A 22,095-nucleotide genomic window follows, 5' to 3' on the forward strand; every position below is an offset into this window, starting at 1 on the left:
AGAAAATTCCAGAGCGCCAAAGGCGACGTCATGTCTGGAGCGTTTCCGTTACACTGCCCCCTTCTTAATTCTGGACGTTTCGTTCAGAAACTGCGTTAGTATTACTTTTTAATGCCTCGTGTCGGAATCTGCAGTCAGAGCCTGCTCGACAAACACCTTTCTTGAAAAAGTAACAGTCCACAGTTGTGCGGAGGGTCGTCCCCTGTGGGTTGAAGCAGCATACTGTAATTCGAACGCTAGTGTTTCTAAAAATCACTTCGATCATGGTTCGCACTATCTTCCAGTTCAACCCATCTAAACCACATCCAATCTTCGGGATCGCCAAGCTATTTAATGTCATAGGATGCCATGAGTTTCTTTAAGTTTTTTAAAGCAGACCAGAGGTTTTCATAGGTGGGTTTGCCTTCTGACGTTTTCTTTGAAACCAAGTAGAACAAAGAGCGTTGACTATCTTCCAAGCGCAGTACTTTACCCACTCGTGGTCTTTGCTTTAACAACTCGTCTATTCTTCCAAATCTTTTTCGGAATACGGAAGCTATACCTCTACCCATGCGAAGGTCTTCGGCGACACAATGGGCGATGGAAACGTTAACCGGAAGCTCAAAAATATTTTGACAAATTTCCTGAGTAACGCCAAATCGAGCTTTCTTCCGCTGGGCGTAATTTGACATAAAATCGTTAAAGTTTGGCTCGATCCCAAAGCTGCGTTCCTCTTCTCGAATACCCCTAACTTCTTCGTTGTTGTTGGATCCGGCATATCGTGCGAGTCGATTAATGTGGACAACTTTCGGTTTCCGGTGGTTCATTCTGATACGATATATCACGTCATTTATTTTCTTGATCATCTCATACGGACCTTCCCATTGTCTTTGTAGCTTGGGAGAAAGACCTCTTCGTCTCTGTGGATTGTGCAGCCATACCAGATCTCCAGCTTCAAAAGTTTCATTGGCCGAGCGGAGGTTGTATTGATTTTTCATGCGATCGCTGGCAATCTGAATATGACTTCTAGCCAAGTCGTGAATGTCGTTCATCTTCGCCTTTAGTTGGTCAACATAATTTTCACCTGCGACATATTCTTCATGGGGTTTACGCCCAAACTCGAGGTCACATGGAAGGCGTAGTTCACGACCCAACATAAGGCAGGCAGGAGTCTGACCCGTGGTCTCGTTGACGGCTGATCGATATGCCATAAGGAACAGGTGGAGGTACTGGTCCCAATTTTTCTGATGTTCTGCCACGACTTTTGAAAGATATTTACCCATCGTTCGATTCATTCTCTCCACCATTCCATCTGACTGAGGATGCAAAGGTGTTGTTCTGGTTTTATTGGCTCCTACCAATCGACAAACATCTTGGAACAAAGCCGATTCAAAGTTCCTTCCTTGGTCTGAATGGATTTCTATAGGAACACCAAAACGTGTAAAGAACTCCTTTACCAACACTTCTGCAACTGTTGCTGCCTCTTGGTTTGGAATGGCGTAAGCTTCAGTCCACTTTGTGAAATAATCCATAGCGACTAGGATATATTTATTTCCGCCATCTGTCTCGGGAAACGGTCCTGCGATATCGATAGCAACTCGTTCCATCGGACTACCAACGTTATACTGCCTCATGGGTGCCTTCTTCTTGGAAACTGGTCCGTTTCCAGTAGCACATAACTCACATTTTTGACACCATCGCCGGACATCTTCTTTACGGTTGACCCAATAGAATCGCTCACGTACCCTTTGCAACGTTTTCGTAATACCAAAGTGTCCTCCGGAAGCGCCGTCATGCAATTTTCGCAATACTTCCGACACTTTGCTTCTAGGTACTACTAATTGCAGCGTCGATTCGGTGCCATCTTCACTTTCAAGGGTCCTATACAACAGGTTGTCTTTCAGAGTCAGGCTATTCCATTGGCCCAATAACTCTTTACTTCAGGACTTGTGGCACTAATGTCTTGCCAGTCTGGTCTTTGTCCGTGGCGCATCCAATTCAGAACAGTTTTTATACTTGGGTCGTTTTCTTGGGCCGTTTTGATTTCGCTTGGCTTCCATTCCTCACTCTCTACAGTTGTTCGCCGCAGATGGCCAATCTTGTCTTCTATTTTAGAACAATGTGTGCAGTTGTCCTTGCACGGTCTTCTTGACAAAGCGTCTGCATTATTGTGAACTTTTCCAGCCCTGTGTTCAATGTCGTAGTCATATTCCTGAAGACGTTCTAACCATCTTGCCACCTGTCCTTCTGGGTTTCGGAACTGCAAGAGCCACTTTAGCGCTGCATGATCTGTCCTTATCAGGAACTTGCGGCCGTAAAGGTACTTATGGAAATGTTCGCATGCCTTTACCACACCCAGGAGCTCTCGCCTAGTCACACAATAATTCCTCTCGGGTTTCGACAGTACTTTGCTGAAATAGGCAATGACTCTTTCCTGTCCGTCTTGCAATTGAGAGAGAACAGCTCCAATGGCGGTGTTACTGGCATCGGTATCTAGCACAAACTTTCCTTCATTTCTGGGGTAGCCAAGGATAGGTGCGCTAGTAAGAGCTTGCCGGAGATGTTCGAAAGCTCTTTGACAGTCTTCACTCCATTCGTACTCATTGCCTTCTTCTGTCAACTTTATTAATGGTTTGGCAATGTTGGCAAATCCTTTCACGAATCGTCTATAATAGGTGCACAAACCGAGGAAACTTCGAATCTCGTGCTTGTTCTGAGGAATCGGCCACTCTTGAATCGCTATAATCTTCTCTGGGTCAGCTGTAACACCATCACGAGATACGATGTGCCCCAAATATTTAACTTCTTTTTGGAACATAAAGCATTTCTTGGGACTTAGTTTTAAATTGGCCTCTCGTAATCGTCCAAACACCTCTCTCAGGTTCTTTAGGTGTTCTTCAAAAGTTTTTCCTACGACAATTACATCATCCAAATATACCAGACATGTCTGCCACGTTAGTCCCCTTAGAACTGCTTCCATAAGTCTCTCAAACGTCGCGGGGGCATTACACAATCCGAAAGGCATTACTGTGAATTGCCAAAGTCCAGAGCCTATAGAAAACGCGGTCTTCTCTCGGTCTGTCGATTCCATCCCCACTTGCCAATAACCACTCTTTAGGTCGAGTGTGGAAAACCATTGGGCTCCAGATAGAGTGTCCAAGGTGTCGTCTATTCTTGGCAGTGGATAGCTATCTTTCTTGGTGACCGAATTTAACAGACGGTAGTCAACGCAAAATCTGGTGGAGTCATCCTTCTTCTTTACAAGCACTATCGGTGACGACCAAGGACTATTCGATGGCTCAATGACACCTTGTTTTCTCATGTCTCTAATAATCTCCTCCGCTTCGTCTCGTTTAGCCAATGGGAGTCGCCTTGGCTGTTGTCTAATCGGTTGGGAATTGCCAGTATTTATTTTATGGGTGACTATGCTTGTCTTTCCCTTGTCCTGGTCGTTTACCGCGAACACATCCCGAAATTCCACAAGCATATTTTTCACCTTTTGTCGTTGTCTATTGTCCAAATCTGGGGTGTTTTTAATGACCATATCTATCAGCTCTCTTGGATACTTTCCTTTAGATAGATTTTCCGATTTCACAGAGCGAATAGCCGAGATGGGCACACACTGTCCAACTACAGTTCGTTTGCTTAGCTTAACAGGACTATCTTTCAAATTCATAATTCGAATCGGAACGCCATTTTGAACTTTTACCAGAGCCCTAGCCACTAGAAATTCCTTTTCGTTTAGTGCTTCGACTATCCGTAGGCTTCCCTGGCGACAATATCCATCTAAAGTGGTCATTATAATTTTTTCACTAAGTCCGGGTATAATGACGTCATGAGTGGTTAACAGGCGGATGACATCTTCTTTGTCTTCATGGAAAGGGAGTTCTTCATCGCCGACCTTTAACACGCCCTTTTTCACGTCTAACACAGCTCCGAGTTTCTTAAGAAGATCCATCCCCAAGATGAATTGATCAGAAATATCAGCAATTAGCACCTGGTGATTGATGGTGGTCTTTCCGATGGTGACAGACATTTGTATTTCTCCGTGCGTTTTTATTCTTTCACCAGTTGCCGTTTTTAACTGCACGGTCGAAGATGAGATCCGAGAATGATTCTTCAATAACTCCGGTCTTGCAATAGTTCTTGTTGCACCTGTGTCTACTAGCAAGGATCTGTCTTCTCCATTAACTCGGCCGTCGATGTACAACTCAGAACTTTTCCAGACGACGTAATGTTTACAGTGAAGATCGGGGCTTTGTTTCTGCAGGTCGACGATAGCCCCTTCCTGTCGACCTTTCTTAGTTTTCCGACTGCTGTAATGGTTTTTGGCAGTTGCGGCGAACGTGTCCAATCTCGCCGCAATTCCAACATCGTGGTTCACGTTTCTTTGCCAGTGACTGTATTGCTTTATTGACCTTTTCTTCCATTACTTTACTGACCTTTTCTACCACTACTTTACTGACCTTTTCTTCAAAACTTTCAGAACCACCTTCCTCTTCGATGGTTCTTACCCGGCTGTCACTGCGAGGTTCCATCATACGTACTCGCGCACTTCCATGACTAGCTTTCTTGGCGGCTTCGAATTCTAACGCATGGGCCAAAGCTTTCTCAATTTTGTCGTGCCTAGCCAGTCTCAAAGCCTGCTGGGCATCTCCATCACGAACGGCATCGATAAATGTTTGTACAGCCAGTTGATCAAGAAAGCTCTCCGGTGCCGTAGGGTATGCCAATCGAATCAGTCTAGCGATGTCCGCTTCAAGTTCCTGCAAACTTTCTCCAGATTTCTGCATTCGGTTCTTGACTTGGGCATAGTAAACTTGCTGAAGGTGTTTATCGCCATATCGCATTTCGAGTCGCGCTACTATTTGTTGGAAGTTCTGTTGATCCTCGGGGATGGTCCGCAACACATCCAGAGCATCTCCTCTCAGAGCAAGAATCAGGGCTGTAGTTTTGTCTTGAAGAGTCCATTTATTTGCCGCAGCCGCTGCTTCAAACTGTCGAACGTACGTGGTCCAAGGAATCTTACCATCAAAAGTAGGTGGCTTTACTCGGGCTTGCTGAACGTCGCCTTCTACTCTTGTATATTTGTTTCTGGGTCGACCTTCTTGTAATGAGTAGACTGTGGCACCTCAAGAAGACGGTCCATCAGTAATTCATCTGGGGCACTACTAGTACGCTCTTCCGTAGTCAGTCGCAAGAATTGCTCGCGCAGCTCTTCATACTTGTGCTCAATCTCGACGAATGTTGCTTTAAATGTTTTGGAAACTTCCGTAATTCTATCTTCAACTTTTTCTTCAACTTCTTCGATAATCTTTCTAGAATTTTCCTCCATCTTTTCGAACTTCTCTTGAATATTTCTAGAATTTTCTTCATTAATCTTTCTAGAATTTTCTTCCATTTTCTCGAACTTCTCTTCAAAATTTCTAGAATTTTCTTCCATCTTCTCTTGGTTGCTTTTCATTTCTTGTTGCAACACCTGTTGGCCATTTTGGATTTGCTGGAGCAAATTGAGCATCGTTTCTTCCATTTTAGCGGCAGCAGATCTTGTTACAGGCATACACAAGCAGAAGCACTTAATTTAATCTTACTTTTAATTTAATTAATTCCACACCTGACACCAATGTAACGTTATTTATAAATTCGGGTTCGATTTATATCAATATTTATTAAACAAAACTAAAACACTATAAAAACCGTACAATTTATATCGATTCTTATATCACACACACTTCGCAATTTATATTTCCGTGCTCGATCTAGTTCGATAGTAGACTGCCGCGATGTTCGGTCCGCAACCCTTTATACACGCAAGCAATGTAAGTCCAGTACATTCTCGAATACGCGTAGAAAATTCCAGAACGCCAAAGGCGACGTCATGTCTGCAGCATTTCCGTTACAATACTATATCTTCACGCACATTACATATAATTGGATTGCAAGTGGCAAGTGGATAGAGGCTACATTTCTGACAGATTTACACTTATGCCGTTGTTGGGTATTGCAGGGGATGGAAAGATCTGGCCGTTGACATAATTCTTGTTCTAAGCGAGTAGCAACTTTGAGTGGATTGAGCTTCATAGACATTCGCACCTTTGCACACTCTTTGAATGATCGTGAAAGCCGTTCTAGTTTTAAAACCATAAATCTCCGTATAAATGTTTACTAATTTTAAGTTTCCTTTTTACAGTGCACTCTTCACCGACATACTTTCATTTGTGTTTGTTGTCTATTTGTTTCCTCAAAGCGACACAATGTTTATTTATGTTTATGTTTATTTGTCATAAATATTTTCAAGCTGCAAAAGAGAGCCATTCGTCTTATAGTTGGAATAGGTCCTCGAGACTCGTGTCGCCCCCATTTTATAAAATTAAAAATACCAACTGTATATAACTTATTTATTTTCGAATGTGTAGTTGGTCGGGTATAAGGTCAATTCCTTCACTTGATTTGTTTAAAAAAAACGCTAAGAATGCGACTTAATTCCTTTTTTTTAATTCTTTAAAGAAATTCTTTGATGTTTTCCAGGAATGGGGGAGTTTACGTAATTTAGTATTTATTAATTTTTAACTATACATATATATTTATAATTTCTTGTTGTTTGTTTACGCTTGTTAATAATGTTTGTAAATTTTTTGAAATATTCAACACCACTGGTGAAGAATAATGTATCTATCTAACAATGAACTATAATATTTGACCGGTATTTAGAGTGCACTAAAACAAAACAAAAACAATACAATAATCACTACACGTTAGTTAATTAAATAAGTATGGTAAGAGACCCAAATAAACTATGGTGCAAACTGTAAAGCGTGTTAACGTGCTATGTGTCAGATACAAATACTGTAAAATTTTTAAAAAAATTTCCTTACGCTAGTGTGTAAGAGCAAAGGGTGCACTTTCAAATTTGTTTTTTCGATTATAATAGCCCTTATAGACATTTCATGCCTTGGCGAGAATACAAACATGCGTATTACCCGTGGCTCGTTATCTTGATCACTTGATCCGATCCTCTAACAAATACTGATATAGAACGTTAAAATTATTTATATTGTTTTTTCCGACGATCGTTACACAGCAAATGGCAAATATTCGGAATATTTTTTTTAATATAGTGATCTTGTATGTTTCAAAAAACCTATTAACCTAACATATAGTTCTTTTTCTACAGTTGAGGTATGTAACGAAGGTCATTACTTCTGACCATGCCTGTACATTTGGTTATTCTGAAGTTTTCAGTTATGTGAGTTTATGTTTATAGGTTCACGTGTTGATTCAAAAGATACAATCTATGCTTCTTATATGCTGAATCAAAAACTTGTCCACATTTTGTTTTTTGTATCTTGTGCAAATAGTACATGCTTAATTTGGAATTATGGGACCACCACAACCACACGTGGAAACCTTCCATGAATCCCATTTGTATGTCAAATATATCTTCAATATTTATTTATTATCTCTGACAATGTGAGCCATTGCATGAGATACGTCAAATGTACACAGTAAACATATAACTCCACAATTTAAAATACTAGAACACGTTAAAATAATTACAAAAAAACTAGTTTCGAAAACAAAAGTTAAAAAACTCATCCACAGTATATGGTGCTTGAATTAAAAGAATTGCTTTTATAGCTGCCCTAAAACTCTTTAATGTTTTCTGACCTATTACACTTTTGGGGAGGACATTATACAGGGTGACAATTTGAAAACTTACCACCCCTCATATCTTAGTAAATAAACGAGATATTAAAAAAAATCAAAATCCGTTTCCGTAATTCGGAGGGGGAATCACAATGACATAGTTGGCGACGCACCCCCTCCAACCCCCTGCGCCCCAGCCACCCCAACTTTTAAATCTTAAATAGTGACCCCCCATGTGTGATACGTCGTTCGAAAGCTCTGAAAAAATGCTTTCCAACCATACCAAATAGTATTACATTTAGGTTAGTAATTATCGTGCAAATAAAAAAATAAACTAATATGATACATTTGAAATCTGTCGTATTTAAAACGCAACCGGCGAACATAGACGAACTAAGACAGATAATAATTCAAGAATGTCGAAATATTGCAAAACCAACATTTGAAAAGGTTCGACAAGAGTTTGAGAATAGATTATAACTGGCGATCAAAAATGAGTTGCTATCGAGTCGGCTTTGGAAGTTCAAGTTAAATACGATTTTCCATGTTTATTTTTTGATTTGCACGATAATTACTAACCTAAATGTAATGCTATTTGGTATGGTTGGAAAGCATTTTTTCAGAGCTTTCCAATGACGTATCACACATGGGGAGTCACTATTTAAGATTTAAAAGTTGGGGTGGCTAGGGCGCAGGGGGGTGAGGGGGTGCGTCGCCAACTATGTCATTGTGATTCCCCCTCCGAATTACCGAAACGGATTTTGATTTTTTTAAATATCTCGTTTATTTACTAAGATATGGGGGGTGGTAAGTTTTCAAATTGTCACCCTGTATAATTTAATTCCCATTGACGTAGAAGAAATTTCTGCTAGCTTAAGCCTTGACGAGGGAGTTACAAACTCTTTTGTGTCGAGTGTTATGTGAATGTAAATTACAGTTACGTAATAATTGATGCCAATTACTGAAAATGGATGATGATACTTCTAAAATGTATACAGGGTGGTGACTTGCGTCACGCATCATAGGGATTTCAATGTAAAATTCATAACATGCGATTATTGGCTCCCCAAATTATTTTAGAGCAAAAATGTATGAAGGTTTTTTGTAGAAAAAAATTTTTTACGTCAATAAACCGTATTAGTTTTCAATTTTTTACATAGTAAAGACGGAAAATTGAGAAAATAAAACCCGCATCTTTTTGAATAATCTGCGATGCCATGAAATTTTCTAAAACAAAAAGATGTCAAGTTGTCAATTAGCAGCTGGATTTTATGATCGACTTGGTTACTGTCTTGCAGTTAATGGTGACTTATTCGAACATTGACTATCACTATCAATTGTTGTATTAGCAAACCGTTTTTAGTAATTTGGTCTTTCTTTATGTTGAATTCGCTGTTCTAAATATAATACTTTTTGATAGAATTTGATTTGTTTTATAGCAGACATTCCATGGCATGACGGATATTGTAGTTTTTGTATTATAAAATTCCATGGCATCACAGATTATTGAAAAAGATGCAGGTTTTATTTTTCCAATTTTCTGTCTTCATTATGTAAAAAATTGGAAACTAACGCGGTTGATTGACGTAAAAAATTTTTGTCTATAAAAAACCTTAATACATTTTTGCTCTAAAATAATTTGGGGAGCCAATAATGGCATGTTATGAATTTTACATTGAAATCCCTATGATGCGCGACGCAAGTCACCACCCTGTATAGATGCGAGAGTTAAAATACTGAATTTCTTAAAAATTGGTCGGCAAGATTCATATGTGCTAATACCGGCAATACATCGAACTATCCTTTTTTGAATTAGAAATACTTTCTTTGCTGAGCTGGACGATCCCCAAACAATAATGCCGTCTGAAAGTCTGGAATGTATTTGAGCAAAATAGTATGTCAACGTGTGCTCGATACCTATTAGTTGATTGTTGCGTATTTGGTAGCAGTAGGTGTTCAACCTCTTTACAAGGGTGTTACAATGACACTTCCAGTTTAAATTTTGATCTATATAAATACCTAGAAATTTACCGTTGTCTTGAGTGGGAGCGCTTTTACTAATCATCGAATTACTGAAATCTGAAATTTTACTACCACGACAGGTGAATGGAAGCAATTTAGAAACATGACAATGTCATTTATAAAAAGTATGAATAGGATGGGACCCAAAACGGATCCTTGAGGTACTCCTACATTAACAAACAAAGGCGACGATAAGAATTTAGATATAGTTCCTCCATTTTTGAACTTAATCTCTACCTGTTGGCATCTGTGGGATAGATAAGACGAGACCCAATTTGCAACCACACCCCGTATACCATAAAAGTTTAATTTGTGCAATAATAATGAGTGATCGACGGTATCGAAGGCTCTGCTTTGTATCCCTTAAAGAAGTATTGTGGCAACAAGTCTGAGCCCGTTGAACGCTTACAATTTAAGTGCTTAATAGCACCTAATACGTCATTTGGGGAAACTTCTACTAAATCAAGTGCCACGTTCCAGGGTTCACAGTTTGTAGTAGAGATTGCAGCTTCGACGTGATATTGATTTTGCGCGGGTAGATATACGGATTCAAAAACTTCCGCAAATTTATCAGCTATTTCATTTCCCATCTTAATAACTGCGTTTCCGCACAGCATATTGTTTTCGAGATCTACATGTTGGCGCATATTATTTATGAAAGACCAGAAACGATTTGGATCGGAGTGAATGTTGGATTCTACTTGTGCAATGTAATTTTTATGAGCCATTGAGATTCGTTTTTTCACGTCTGCCCTCAAGTGGCTAAATTCCAAATAGGTACCTACTGATCGTGGATCATTACTTAAATAATTTAAATATGTAGTCATCTCAATAGTTTCAAACTTTTATAAGTCGCTTTTATTTTTAAAAACTTCAACGAATAAAAACTATATGGGGAAGGTTTAGAGAGTTTTGATCACACAATAAATAAATTACGGTTGAAAAGGTAATGCTGGAATCCCAAAATACGGTAAATTAACTTCACTTCTGCCCCGTCAAATACCTCGGTCACAGTTCACACGGCTTCCAGGTACAAGGACTTTTAAGTTGTTAAACACAAAACCTTCCCCATACTAATTTAATTAAAGATGTAAAAGCGAGTAGTTTCGACCAACGGTCATCTTCTGGGTTGTGGAGGTTACAAATTAAAATTGGGACATTTTAACAAATAAAAACTATTTAAAAAGCAGGTATGGTGAAAAAGCTAGATTAAGTTATATGATCACAAGTCAATTTTTACTTACGGGAAAAAACGATTACAACTTAATTTTAAATAATTTTTGTAATTAATTGTTATCTCTATTTTCGTTCGTATCTTTATCGTTACTATTGAAATTGATCATTTTAGGGTTCACGTCAGATTTAACGATACCTCTATATTCTTGTCATATGTCAATTCTTTGCATGTAAAAGGCGCATAATTATTTATGCATAAGAAAAGAAAATATCATTTATCGCAAAGTTCACTGTTCTTGAAATAAGCAAAATTATGCATTGGATTAAATCACTTTAATCGCAAATGACGGCTGTCTTCACACACCTTAAACAATCAAGTTGAAAAAGCAAACACATATTCAATCTCGACATTGGCTATAACCATGATCAGCAAAGTACATCTCATAAGAGGAATTGCGAGAACAAAGGACTGAGAAATTCCGATTAGACTCGAGGACTGTAAATAAACGTTGAAAGCCAATTGAGACCTCCAGGGCTAGTTGGCATTGGAAGGATTTATTTGAGAGAATATGTACAGGGACCGTACGTGGAAATCATGCAGGGAAGACTACTTGATGGACCTCCTCTCGAAGCACTCTGTGAAGCTGTCACTACTCGAAAGCAACAAAGCAAGCTGCACACCGTACGTTGTGATTTCTACAAAGCTCTTTCACTATAAGACTTACCCCGAAGAGAGATCCCAGATCATTTTCTTCGTTTTTGGTTTTCAGTATATGCGTATTGTATGTTAGATACTGACAGGTTTGATTAAAAAGCAATGTTTGAGCCAAATTTGTCACGTCTTTCGCCTGTTAAATATACGGAACTTGTTAGTCACACTCGTAACAGAGAAAAATCGGTTAAGTACACAAAGCACATCCTGGATGTTTCTAAACCTCGCCCTGTTACGTCGATCTAAATTTGCTATAATTAGACGGCAAAGTTTTTTTTAGTAGGCCCTCTCCCAGTTACGATTTCGAGCATTCACAAAAAGAAACATATGTACATAGAATCGTGCACATACAGAACATGCTGTAAATACGAGTTTTACCACCGGTGCGTGTGCTTTCACTTGGTGAATAGTAACTGAATTAGTGATGGACACCGAAGAAGGAAGGCGATAGTATTCGTCTAGTCTGCACCATCCGAAAAGCGAATTTCAGTAGCTTTGTACTTACGGATACCACTGAAGGCACACGCACGCAACTCGACCAAGTCGATGATCTTCCGCTCATACTCACATGTGATGAGTCAGAGACCGACGTGTCTTGAGTACGATAGATTCCGATCGGTATTTCGCACGTCGTCGAGCATAGCTTCTGGTAAAGACGTCCGTAGGTGCGTATCCACATATCGTCTTTCGTAATTTTCATCTGAAAACGGATTCGCATTAACGGCCCCAAGTGTAGCGCCTCGTCGGGAACTTACCGACGTAAGGAAGCCCGATCCGGGAGCCTGGTCGACTCCTAACAGTAGTCTGACGAAGGTGATGACGTAGTCTTTCACGAAGGCCTGGTAGAGGAGGGTGTCGAGCATGCTCGCACTGAATACGCTTCCGGCGGCAAATGGTAGACGAAACATGTACGACAGGTGAGAACCGCGTTCCTTTTCTCTCTAAACAGTAACAAAAACTGCTATCAGCAGCGGTTTTTGCCAAATGGATCTTCATATGCAAAATCCAAGATTTTCTTGGGGGTTGCCGAAAGAAGTGCACCAGTTTGCTAAAGGGGGCATACTACCCAACTGATGTGTCACAGTTTCAATAACATTTCTAGTTTGTGCGACATACACCATGATACCTTAAAGCTGAAATATACGCCGTGCTTCAAGTTATATGTCACAGTGAAAATGTCGCCTGTTCTTTTTTATTTCATCCATATAATATAATTTACATTTTGTCTACATTTTAATTTAGTTTTTTTTATGAATTTAATTATTTTGTTATTGATTTATGTTAAGATTTTGAGTTTCTCTTGTGTTTCTTTCTTTTTCTACCTATTAATTATGTATTGTTCTGTAATTGGAATTTTATGTTCTGTTAGGCAATAAATCTCTATGTGTGCTTCCAAAGGCTCCACATCCGAAAAAGCAGAAGTGTGCCTTTTATTTAAAAATGAGATTACTTCTCCTTGCATCAGAGCTGGGCAGAATACTTAAAAAAAGTATTTGAATACTAAATAGTAAATACTTTACACAAATCAAAGGTATTTGAATACTAAATACTTTTACGTCCAGCACAAGCGAATACTAGATACAGATATATTGAAAAGTATTCAAATACTTAAAAAGATAAGTATTCTAATACAGTAAAAAGTATTCAAATGCTTGTCACTCAAATATATTGTAACGTGATTTATAAAAATTCGGGTTCGATTTATATCAATATTTATTAAACAAAACTAAAACACTATAAAAACTGTACAATTTATATTTCCGCGCTCGATGTTTCGTCCGTACTCGATCTCGTTCGGTAGTAAAACTGCCGCGATGTTCGGTCCGCAACCATTTATACACGCAAGCAATGTAAGTCCAGAACATTCGCGTAATTACCAGATACGTTGCAAACATTCCCACTATCGCGCGCTTAGAAAATTCCAGAGCGCCAAAGGCTACGTCATGTCTGGAGCGTTTCCGTTACACTGCCCCCTTCTTAATTCTGGGCGTCTCGTTCAGAAACTGCGTTAGTATTACTTTTTAATGCCTCGTGTCGGAATCTGCAGTCAGAGCCTGCTCGACAAACACCTTTCTTGAAAAAGTAACAGTCCACAGTTTTGCGAAGGGTCGTCCCCTGTGGGTTGAAGCAGCATACTGTAATTCGAACGCTAGTGTTTCTAAAAATCACTTCGATCATGGTTCGCACTATCTTCCAGTCCAACCCATCTAAACCACATCCAATCTTCGGGATCGACAAGCTATTTATGTCATAGTATGCCATGAGTTTCTTTAAGCTTTTTAAAGCAGACCAGAGGTTTTCATAGGTGGGTTTGCCTTCTGACGTTTTCTTTGAAACCAAGTAGAACAAAGAGCGTTGACTATCTTCCAAGCGCAGTACTTTACCCACTCGTGGTCTTTGCTTTAACAACTCGTCTATCCTTCCAAATCTTTTCCGGAATACGGAAGCTAAGCGACACAATGGGCGATGGAAACGTTAACCGGAAGCTCAAAAATATTTTGACAAATTTCCTGAGTAACGCCAAATCGAGCTTTCTTCCGCTGGGCGTAATTTGACATAAAATCGTTAAAGTTTGGCTCGATCCCAAAGCTGCGTTCCTCTTCTCGAATACCTCTAACTTCTTCGTTGTTGTTGGATCCGGCATATCGTGCGAGTCGATTAATGTGGACAACTCTCGGTTTCCGGTGGTTCATTCTGATACGATATATCACGTCATTTATTTTCTTGATCACCTCATACGGACGTTCGCATTGTCTTTGTAGCTTGGGAGAAAGACCTCTTCGTCTCTGGGGATTGTGCAGCCATACCAGATCTCCAGCTTCAAAAGTTTGATTGGCCGAGCGGAGGTTGTATTGATTTTTCATGCGATCGCTGGCAATCTGAATATGACTTCTAGCCAAGTCGTGAATGTCTTTCATCTTCGCCTATAGTTGGTCAACATAATTTTCACCTGCGACATATTCTTCATGGGGTTTACGCCCAAACTCGAGGTCACATGGAAGGCGTAGTTCACGACCCAACATAATGCAGGCAGGAGTCTGACCCGTGGTCTCGTTGACGGCTGATCGATATGCCATAAGGAACAGGTGGAGGTACTGGTCCCAATTTTTCTGATGTTCTGCCACGACTTTTGAAAGATATTTACCCATCGTTCGATTCATTCTCTCCACCATTCCATCTGACTGAGGATGCAAAGGTGTTGTTCTGGTTTTATTGGCTCCTACCAATCGACAAACATCTTGGAACAAAGCCGATTCAAAGTTCCTTCCTTGGTCTGAATGGATTTCTATAGGAACACCAAAACGTGTAAAGAACTCCTTTACCAACACTTCTGCAACTGTTGCTGCCTCTTGGTTTGGAATGGCGTAAGCTTCAGTCCACTTTGTGAAATAATCCATAGCGACTAGGATATATTTATTTCCACCATCTGTCTTGGGAACCGGTCCTGCGATATCGATAGCAACTCGATCTATCGGACTACCAACGTTATACTGCCTCATGGGTGCCTTCTTCTTGGAAAATGGTCCGTTTCCAGTAGCACATAACTCACATTTTTGACACCATCGCCGGACATCTTCTTTACGGTTGACCCAATAGAATCGCTCACGTACCCTTTGCAACGCTTTCGTAATACCAAAGTGTCCTCCGGAAGCGCCGTCATGCAATTTTCGCAATACTTCCGACACTTTGCTTCTAGTACTATTAATTGCAGCGTCGATTCGGTGCCATCTTCACTTTCAAGGGTCCTATACAACAGGTTGTCTTTCAGAGTCAGGCTATTCCATTGGCCCCAATAACTCTTTACTTCAGGACTTGTGGCACTAATGTCTTGCCAGTCTGGTCTTTATCCGTGGCGTATCCAATTCAGAACAGTTTTTATACTTGGGTCGTTTTCTTGGGCCGTTTTGATTTCGCTTGGCTTCCATTCCTCACTCTCTACAGTTGTTCGTCGCAGATGGCCAATCTTGTCTTCTATTTTAGAACAATGTGTGCAGTTGTCCTTGCACGGTTTTCTTGACAAAGCGTCTGCATTATTGTGAACTTTTCCAGACGACGTAATGTTTACAGTGAAGATCGGGGCTTTGCTTCTGCAGGTTGACGATAGCCCTTTCCTGTCGACCTTTCTTAGTTTTCCGGCTGCTGCAATGGTTTTTGGCAGTTGCGGCGAACGTGTCCAATCTCGCCGTGGTTCACGTTTCTTTGCCAGTGACTGTATTGCTTTATTGATCTTATCTTCCACTACTTTACTGACCTTTCCTTCCACTACTTTACTGACCTTTTCTTCAAAACTTTCAGAGCCACCTTCCTCTTCGATGGTTCTTACCCGGCTGTCACTGCGAGGTTCCACCATACGTACTCGCGCACTTCCATGACTAGCTTTCTTGGCGGCTTCGAATTCTAACGCATGGGCCAAAGCTTTCTCAATTTTGTCGTGCCTAGCCAGTCTCAAAGCCTGCTGGGCATCTCCATCACAAACGGCATCGATAAATGTTTGTAGAGCCAGTTGATCAAGAAAGCTCTCCGGTGCCGTAGGGTATGCCAATCGAATCAGTCTAGCGATGTCCGCTTCAAGTTCCTGCAAACTTCCTCCAGGTTTCTGCATTCAGTTCTTGACTTGGGCATAGTAAACTTGCTGAAGGTGTTTATCGCCATATCGCATTTCGAGTCGCGCTACTATTTGTTGGAAGTTCTGTTGATCCTCGGGGATGGTCCGCAACACATCCAGAGCATCTCCTCTCGGAGCAAGAATCAGGGCTGTAGTTTTGTCTTGAAGAGTCCATTTATTTGCCGCAGCCGCTGCTTCAAACTGTCGAACGTACGTGGTCCAAGGAATCTTACCATCAAAAGTAGGTGGCTTTACTCGCGCTTGCTGAACGTCCCCTTCTACTCTTGTTATTTGTTTCTGGGTCGACCTTCTTGTAATGAGTAGGCTGTGGCACCTCAAGAAGACGGTCCATCAGTAATTCATCTGGGGCACTACTAGTACGCTCTTCCGTAGTCAGTCGCAAGAATTGCTCGCGCAGCTCTTCATACTTGTGCTCAATCTCAACGAATGTTGCTTTAAATGTTTCGGAAACTTCCGTAATTCTATCTTCAACTTTTTCTTCAATTGATTTAGAGACTTCTTCGATAATCTTTCTAGAATTTTCCTCCATCTTCTCGAACTTCTGTTGAATATTTCTAGAATTTTCTTTATTAATCTTTCTAGAATTTTCTTCCATTTTCTCGAACTTCTCTTCAAATTTCTAGAATTTTCTTCCATCTTCTCTTCAAAATTTCTAGCATTTTCTTCCATCTTCTCTTGGTTGCTTTTCATTTCTTGTTGCAACACCTGTTGGCCATTTTGGATTTGCTGGAGCAAATTGAGCATCGTTTCTTCCATTTTAGCGGCAGCAGATCTTGTTACAGGCATACACAAGCAGAAGTACTTAATTTAATCTTACTTTTAATTAATTTAATTAATCCCACACCTGACACCAATGTAACGTGATTTATAAATTCGGGTTCGATTTATATCAATATTTATTAAACAAAACTAAAACACTATAAAAACTGTACAATTTGTATCGACTATTTATATCACACACTTCGCAATTTATATTTCCGCGCTCTATATTTCATCCGTACTCGATCTCGTTCGGTAGTAGACTGCCGCGATGTTCGGTCCGCAACCATTTATACACGCAAGCAATGTAAGTCCAGAACATTCGCGTAATTACCAGATACGTTGCAAACATTCCCACTATCGCGCGCCTAGAAAATTCCAGAGCGCCAAAAGCGACGTCATGTCTGGAGCGTTTCCGTTACAATATTAAAAATTTAAAAATAAAATTTCTTATAGATTGTGGCCTGTAGAATTTCAAACAGTTCCAAGATTGGGCTATTAGTTCAAAAGTTTCAGCCCTTTGAATTTTCTTTCGAAATTGGTTTCTAGTCCATAACTTTATATTGAGAAGTCTAATCGAAAAAGTACGAATTGTTTTGGATTCTACGCACCAAAATTAATAAGAAAGTGTTTTCCCGAGAAATTTTGGTGTAGTCGATTTTTGGTAAAAAAGGGATACTTATTCAAATACTATGCGAAGTATTCGAATACTTTACGAAGTATTCGAAAACTAAATATTTGTGAAAGTATTTGAGTTACAAATACAAATACTGCTTCCATAAAAGTATTTAATTACAAAGTATTTGAATACTTTCAAGGATTTGAGTACTAAAAAGTATTTACAAAATCGAATACTGCCCAGCTCTGCCTTGCATAAATATCCGTTGGCAAAGAAGCGTTAGAAACTAATTTGAGTAATGAATCACAAGTCTGCCTCTGAATAAATCAACTCGGAGTTTACAGGAAGCAACTATTAGTTAAACCCCCAAGTCGAATTTAATTACAAAGGTAATGTGAATGAAATTTGATTAAATCAAAGTTTGGAGAAACTTTCCGGTTTAAAGTTGTTGTTGTAATCATGTAATCCGAGTTCTCCCCTTACCTTTTCCATTTTGGATAGGTGCAAGGCGTATTTGTCGTGCGCGCGAAACTGCATAAACCTCATATTTGACGATTGCGAAAGTTCGGTTATGCTTCTGATGCTCGGGAAGAATCTGAAATCAGAATTGTCATTATCGGAACGAGCGACAAAGGCAAATTCCACCACAAATTTATGCGGTTGTTTTGATTTGCATTGCATGCGGATGTCGTAATTAATCGTCGATTATATTGATATTGGAAGTGGATTCTATGAATAAATTACACATCAAACTCAAACTAGGAATGAATGAATTATTAGAGAGATGCATAATGCTTCATTGATTTGATTAAACGCTGCATTAAAATCGATAGATTTCGTTTTTTTGTTAAGATTGAAGGGCTACAGAAATTGAAAACATTTTTTCATTGCAATTTAAACGTTACACTACGAAATTGATTTGAATTTAATACAACATCTTATGCGATTCCGTACGCTATTTCAATTTAAAACCTGTTTAGTTAGAATTGCTTTTCATTCATCTGTTAGTCATAGGCTCATACGAATTGGGTGAAATTTCAATTTTGACTAAGACTTGAACCAAAGAAATACGTGTTTCCGTTCATAGGGTGGAGGTAAAACGTAATTAGAACTGCTGCTGCTATTTAAACAATTATCAAATCCAATCAAAGGATGTATCTATTTCCATTGTTATTTTAAAAAATGATAATTTCTTCACTATGCCATTTTCTGCTGCATATAAATATTATCAAAGCGCTTCTTCTTTCATCTTTTCACTTCTCTTTCGAAGTACTTGGTAAACATGGAAACCAGGAGAAATCAATAAGGAAACGCGAAAAAATTAGCCTAGGTTTGCTTCGTTTGCGCTCGTGCTCATCTGCTTTGAATGCTTATTCTACCTCGGTCAATTCTTCGCGATTCTTTCTGAAGATTCATTTGAAGATCTTCCATGTGCGTGTGGTTGAACGGAATAAATCGAACTTGTGGAAGTCAAAAGATTGTACTGTCACCATTTGTCCCGCGTAGCGTTCCGGGAGAAAAAGTGACACTTTAGTCCCTTAAATTAATGACAGAAGACGTTGATTTAGTCCAAGGAGTATAAAAAGACCTGAGGCTCAGTCGAGGTGCATTATGGCTGTATTGAATGCAGTCGTAGACCAGATGGAGGGAGGGCCCTTTCCTCGGCTGGCAGGGTTCCGCTGGAATCCGCAGGGTGCCATCGTGGCCGAATGCGAGGACCAGTGGACCTTGGACTGCTCCGGCTGCGCAAGGTAAGGGAGAGAGCTCCACCGAAGCAGCGGGACCTAGTTCCGTTGCGACGGAGGGGGCTCAACCTCGCGGTGTTGATCTCGAAGAGGCGGCGGGATTGCTCCCGGCACCCGAAGAGATCGAGAAAGATGTCAGCGAGCTTTTGGCTCGTGTGGCGGTTCTTGGCTCCGACCAGGGGTCGGAACCGTCGGCATCGCTAAAGGAGGAGGGAACCTAGTACATCAGTGATGGACGAAGTAACCTTCTTACAGAGCAATTTGCAGCACAGTAAGGGGGCGACCTGTCTAATAGGTCGTCAACTTGCTGTAAAGCAGACAGGCGTATGCCTCATACAAGAACCTTGGGTTTACAAGGGACGAGTAAGAGGTCTGGGCCAGGTGGAGGACTCTCTTTATTATAAGAGGGACAGCCAACTGAACCCGAGGACTTGCATTTATGTCGATAGACGAATCGAGTCTTATCTAATGGCTGATTTTTGTTTCAGGGATCTCGTAGCTCTACGACTTCAGCTGAAAGATGACAGAGGACGGGGCAGGCACTTGGTGGTCTGCTCCGCCTATCTCCCGTACGACTCAGAAGGGGCTCCACCAACCAAGGAGCTGGCTGAGTTGATAGAGTACTGTCGAAGTAATGGGCTCCCTCTTGTGGTTGGCTGTGATGCAAACGCACACCATGTTGTGTGGGGCAGGGGCAGCACGGACACGAACTCGAGGTCTTCCTGAAGTTCAAAAACTTCGTAAAATCCTTTTGAAGGACCCGGGGCAAAAGGTGGGGACACTGAGGCTTCCATGCGGCAGATATACGTCTACCGCGGGTGAGGCACTCACATGTCTCCTGGAAACACACTTTCCAGGCTCTGGGGACTACTTAACTTCGGACCCACCAAAAGGAGCTACTCGGGTCGGTGTAAGGCCGATCAACTGGAAGGTAGCTTCCCGGGTGGTTACCGAGGGATCTCTGAGATGGGCGGTCAACACGTTCAGCCCATTTAAGAGTGCAGGGCCGGATGGGATATTCCCGGCTCTTCTACAGAAGGGCCTGGATCCACTGCTCTTACACTTGTTGCATCTCTTCAGAGCGTCTCTGGCTTTAGGGTATATCCCTGAAAGCTGGAGGAAGGTAAGAGTTGTGTACCTACCTAAGCCGGGTCGTGCTAAATATGCCGTGGCGAAGGACTATAGGCCCATCAGCCTATCATCGTTTCTTCTAAAAACGGCGGAGAATCTGGTGGATGCATACATAAGGAATGGCGTACTGGTTAGTAGACCACTACATCCGTTCCAACATGCTTACAGGGCTGGTATGTCCACGGAGACGGCTCTACACAGCCTGGTGTGCAGGCTGGAAAAGGGAATGTCTTCCGGGGGGATAGCTCTGGGAGCGTTTTTAGATATCGAGGGTGCGTTTAACAACACCACGTTCGATTCGATTAGTGAGGCTGCTGAGAGCTTTGGTATTGATGGGTCGATCGTAAGATGGATACGAGCCATGCTCGAAAGCAGAATCATTATATCCTCAATTGGGATGACGGAGATGAGCTCATCGGTTACTAGAGGATGTCCGCAGGGTGGGGTATTGTCTCCACTGCTGTGGTGCCTGGTACTAGACGGGTTCCTCCGCACCTTGAACGAGGGGGGAGCGTATACACAGGGATACGCGGACGATAACTGGGAAGTTACCAAACACCGTGAAAGAGCTCATGCAGGGGGCTCTTGAACAGGTGGATAGGTGGTGCAGTAGCCATGGCCTTTCCGTTAACCCGGAAAAGACCGAGGTTGTTTCATTCACGAATAGAAGGAGAGCGGATCTTACTGGGCTCGCTCTTCGAGGACATCAACTGGTCTGACCAGGTCAGTGAAATACCTGGGAGTCATCATTGACTCCCGCCTGACCTGGAAAGGGCACATTGAGCGCATGCAGAAGGGCTTTTGGTTGTACATGGGGCTTGAACCCTCGACTGGTATACTGGCTTTACACTGCAGTGATAAGGCCAATAATACTGTATGGTGCACTTGTATAGTGGCCTGCCATACGCAGGGTAACCTACAGGAAGCAGCTAGGAAAGGTCCAGCGACTCGCTTGTCTGGGAGTCACTGGAGCCCTAAAAACCACGCCAACCTTGGCCATGGAGGCACTTCTGGGACTAGAGCCTTTACACTTAGCTGTGGAGGCAGGGGCTTGGAAAGCCTTCCATACGGCTAAACGATTGGGATGAATGGAAGGATCGAGGCAGCCTTGGGCACGGGCGGATCTGGGAGGAAACCCTCAGAACCGATCCCCTCCTCGCAAGGAGGGACGTGATCCGGGCTATCTTGCTAAGACCAAAGCGTTATAAAGTCATTCTCCCGGATAGGGAGCAGTGGCTGAACTCGGATTGCCCGTTCCTCAAACCTGAGGGGCTCGTGTGGTTTACAGACGGGTCCCAAACAGAAAGGGGAACGGGCATGGGTATATATGGTGATCGACCGAGAGCCAGCGTCAGCGTCTCCCTTGGTCAGCATAGCACCGTGTTTCAGGCAGATATGTTAGCCATCATGACCTGTGCACAGGAAAACCTCCCTAGAGGTTACCGCAATAAGCATATATACATATGCAGCGATAGTCAGGCGGCGTTGAGGGCCCTGTCGGTAGACAGGTTCCGATCAGCTACGGCGCTTGATTGCAGGCGAACCCTAGATAGATTAGGTAAGTCTAATAGGGTAAGCTTGATTTGGGTGCCAGCGCACTGCGGAATAGGGGGCAACGAAAGGGCGGACGAGTTGGCTCGCGAAGGCAGTGGTGGGGTCTTCGTCGGGTCAGAGCCTA

General features: G+C 41.5%; 1 protein-coding gene across 1 annotated transcript; it reads right to left on the reverse strand.

Moving 5' to 3' along the window:
• Window positions 1-11,277: 11,277 nt before the first annotated feature.
• LOC116181137 (potassium channel subfamily T member 2-like) lies at window positions 11,278-18,141 on the reverse strand. The gene is made up of 4 exons (XM_031501414.1): window positions 18,025-18,141; window positions 12,292-12,477; window positions 12,105-12,236; window positions 11,278-11,672 (listed from the first exon to the last, which is right to left on the reverse strand). Exons 1-4 carry the CDS (start codon window positions 18,085-18,087, stop codon window positions 11,475-11,477), a joined length of 579 nt encoding a protein of 192 aa, XP_031357274.1. The 5' UTR covers window positions 18,088-18,141; the 3' UTR covers window positions 11,278-11,474.
• Between the last annotated feature and the right edge of the window lie 3,954 nt (window positions 18,142-22,095).

The sequence above is a fragment of the Photinus pyralis genome, unplaced genomic scaffold, assembly GCF_008802855.1.
Source record: "Photinus pyralis isolate 1611_PpyrPB1 unplaced genomic scaffold, Ppyr1.3 Ppyr1.4_LG9, whole genome shotgun sequence".
Lineage (NCBI taxonomy): Eukaryota > Metazoa > Arthropoda > Insecta > Coleoptera > Lampyridae > Photinus > Photinus pyralis.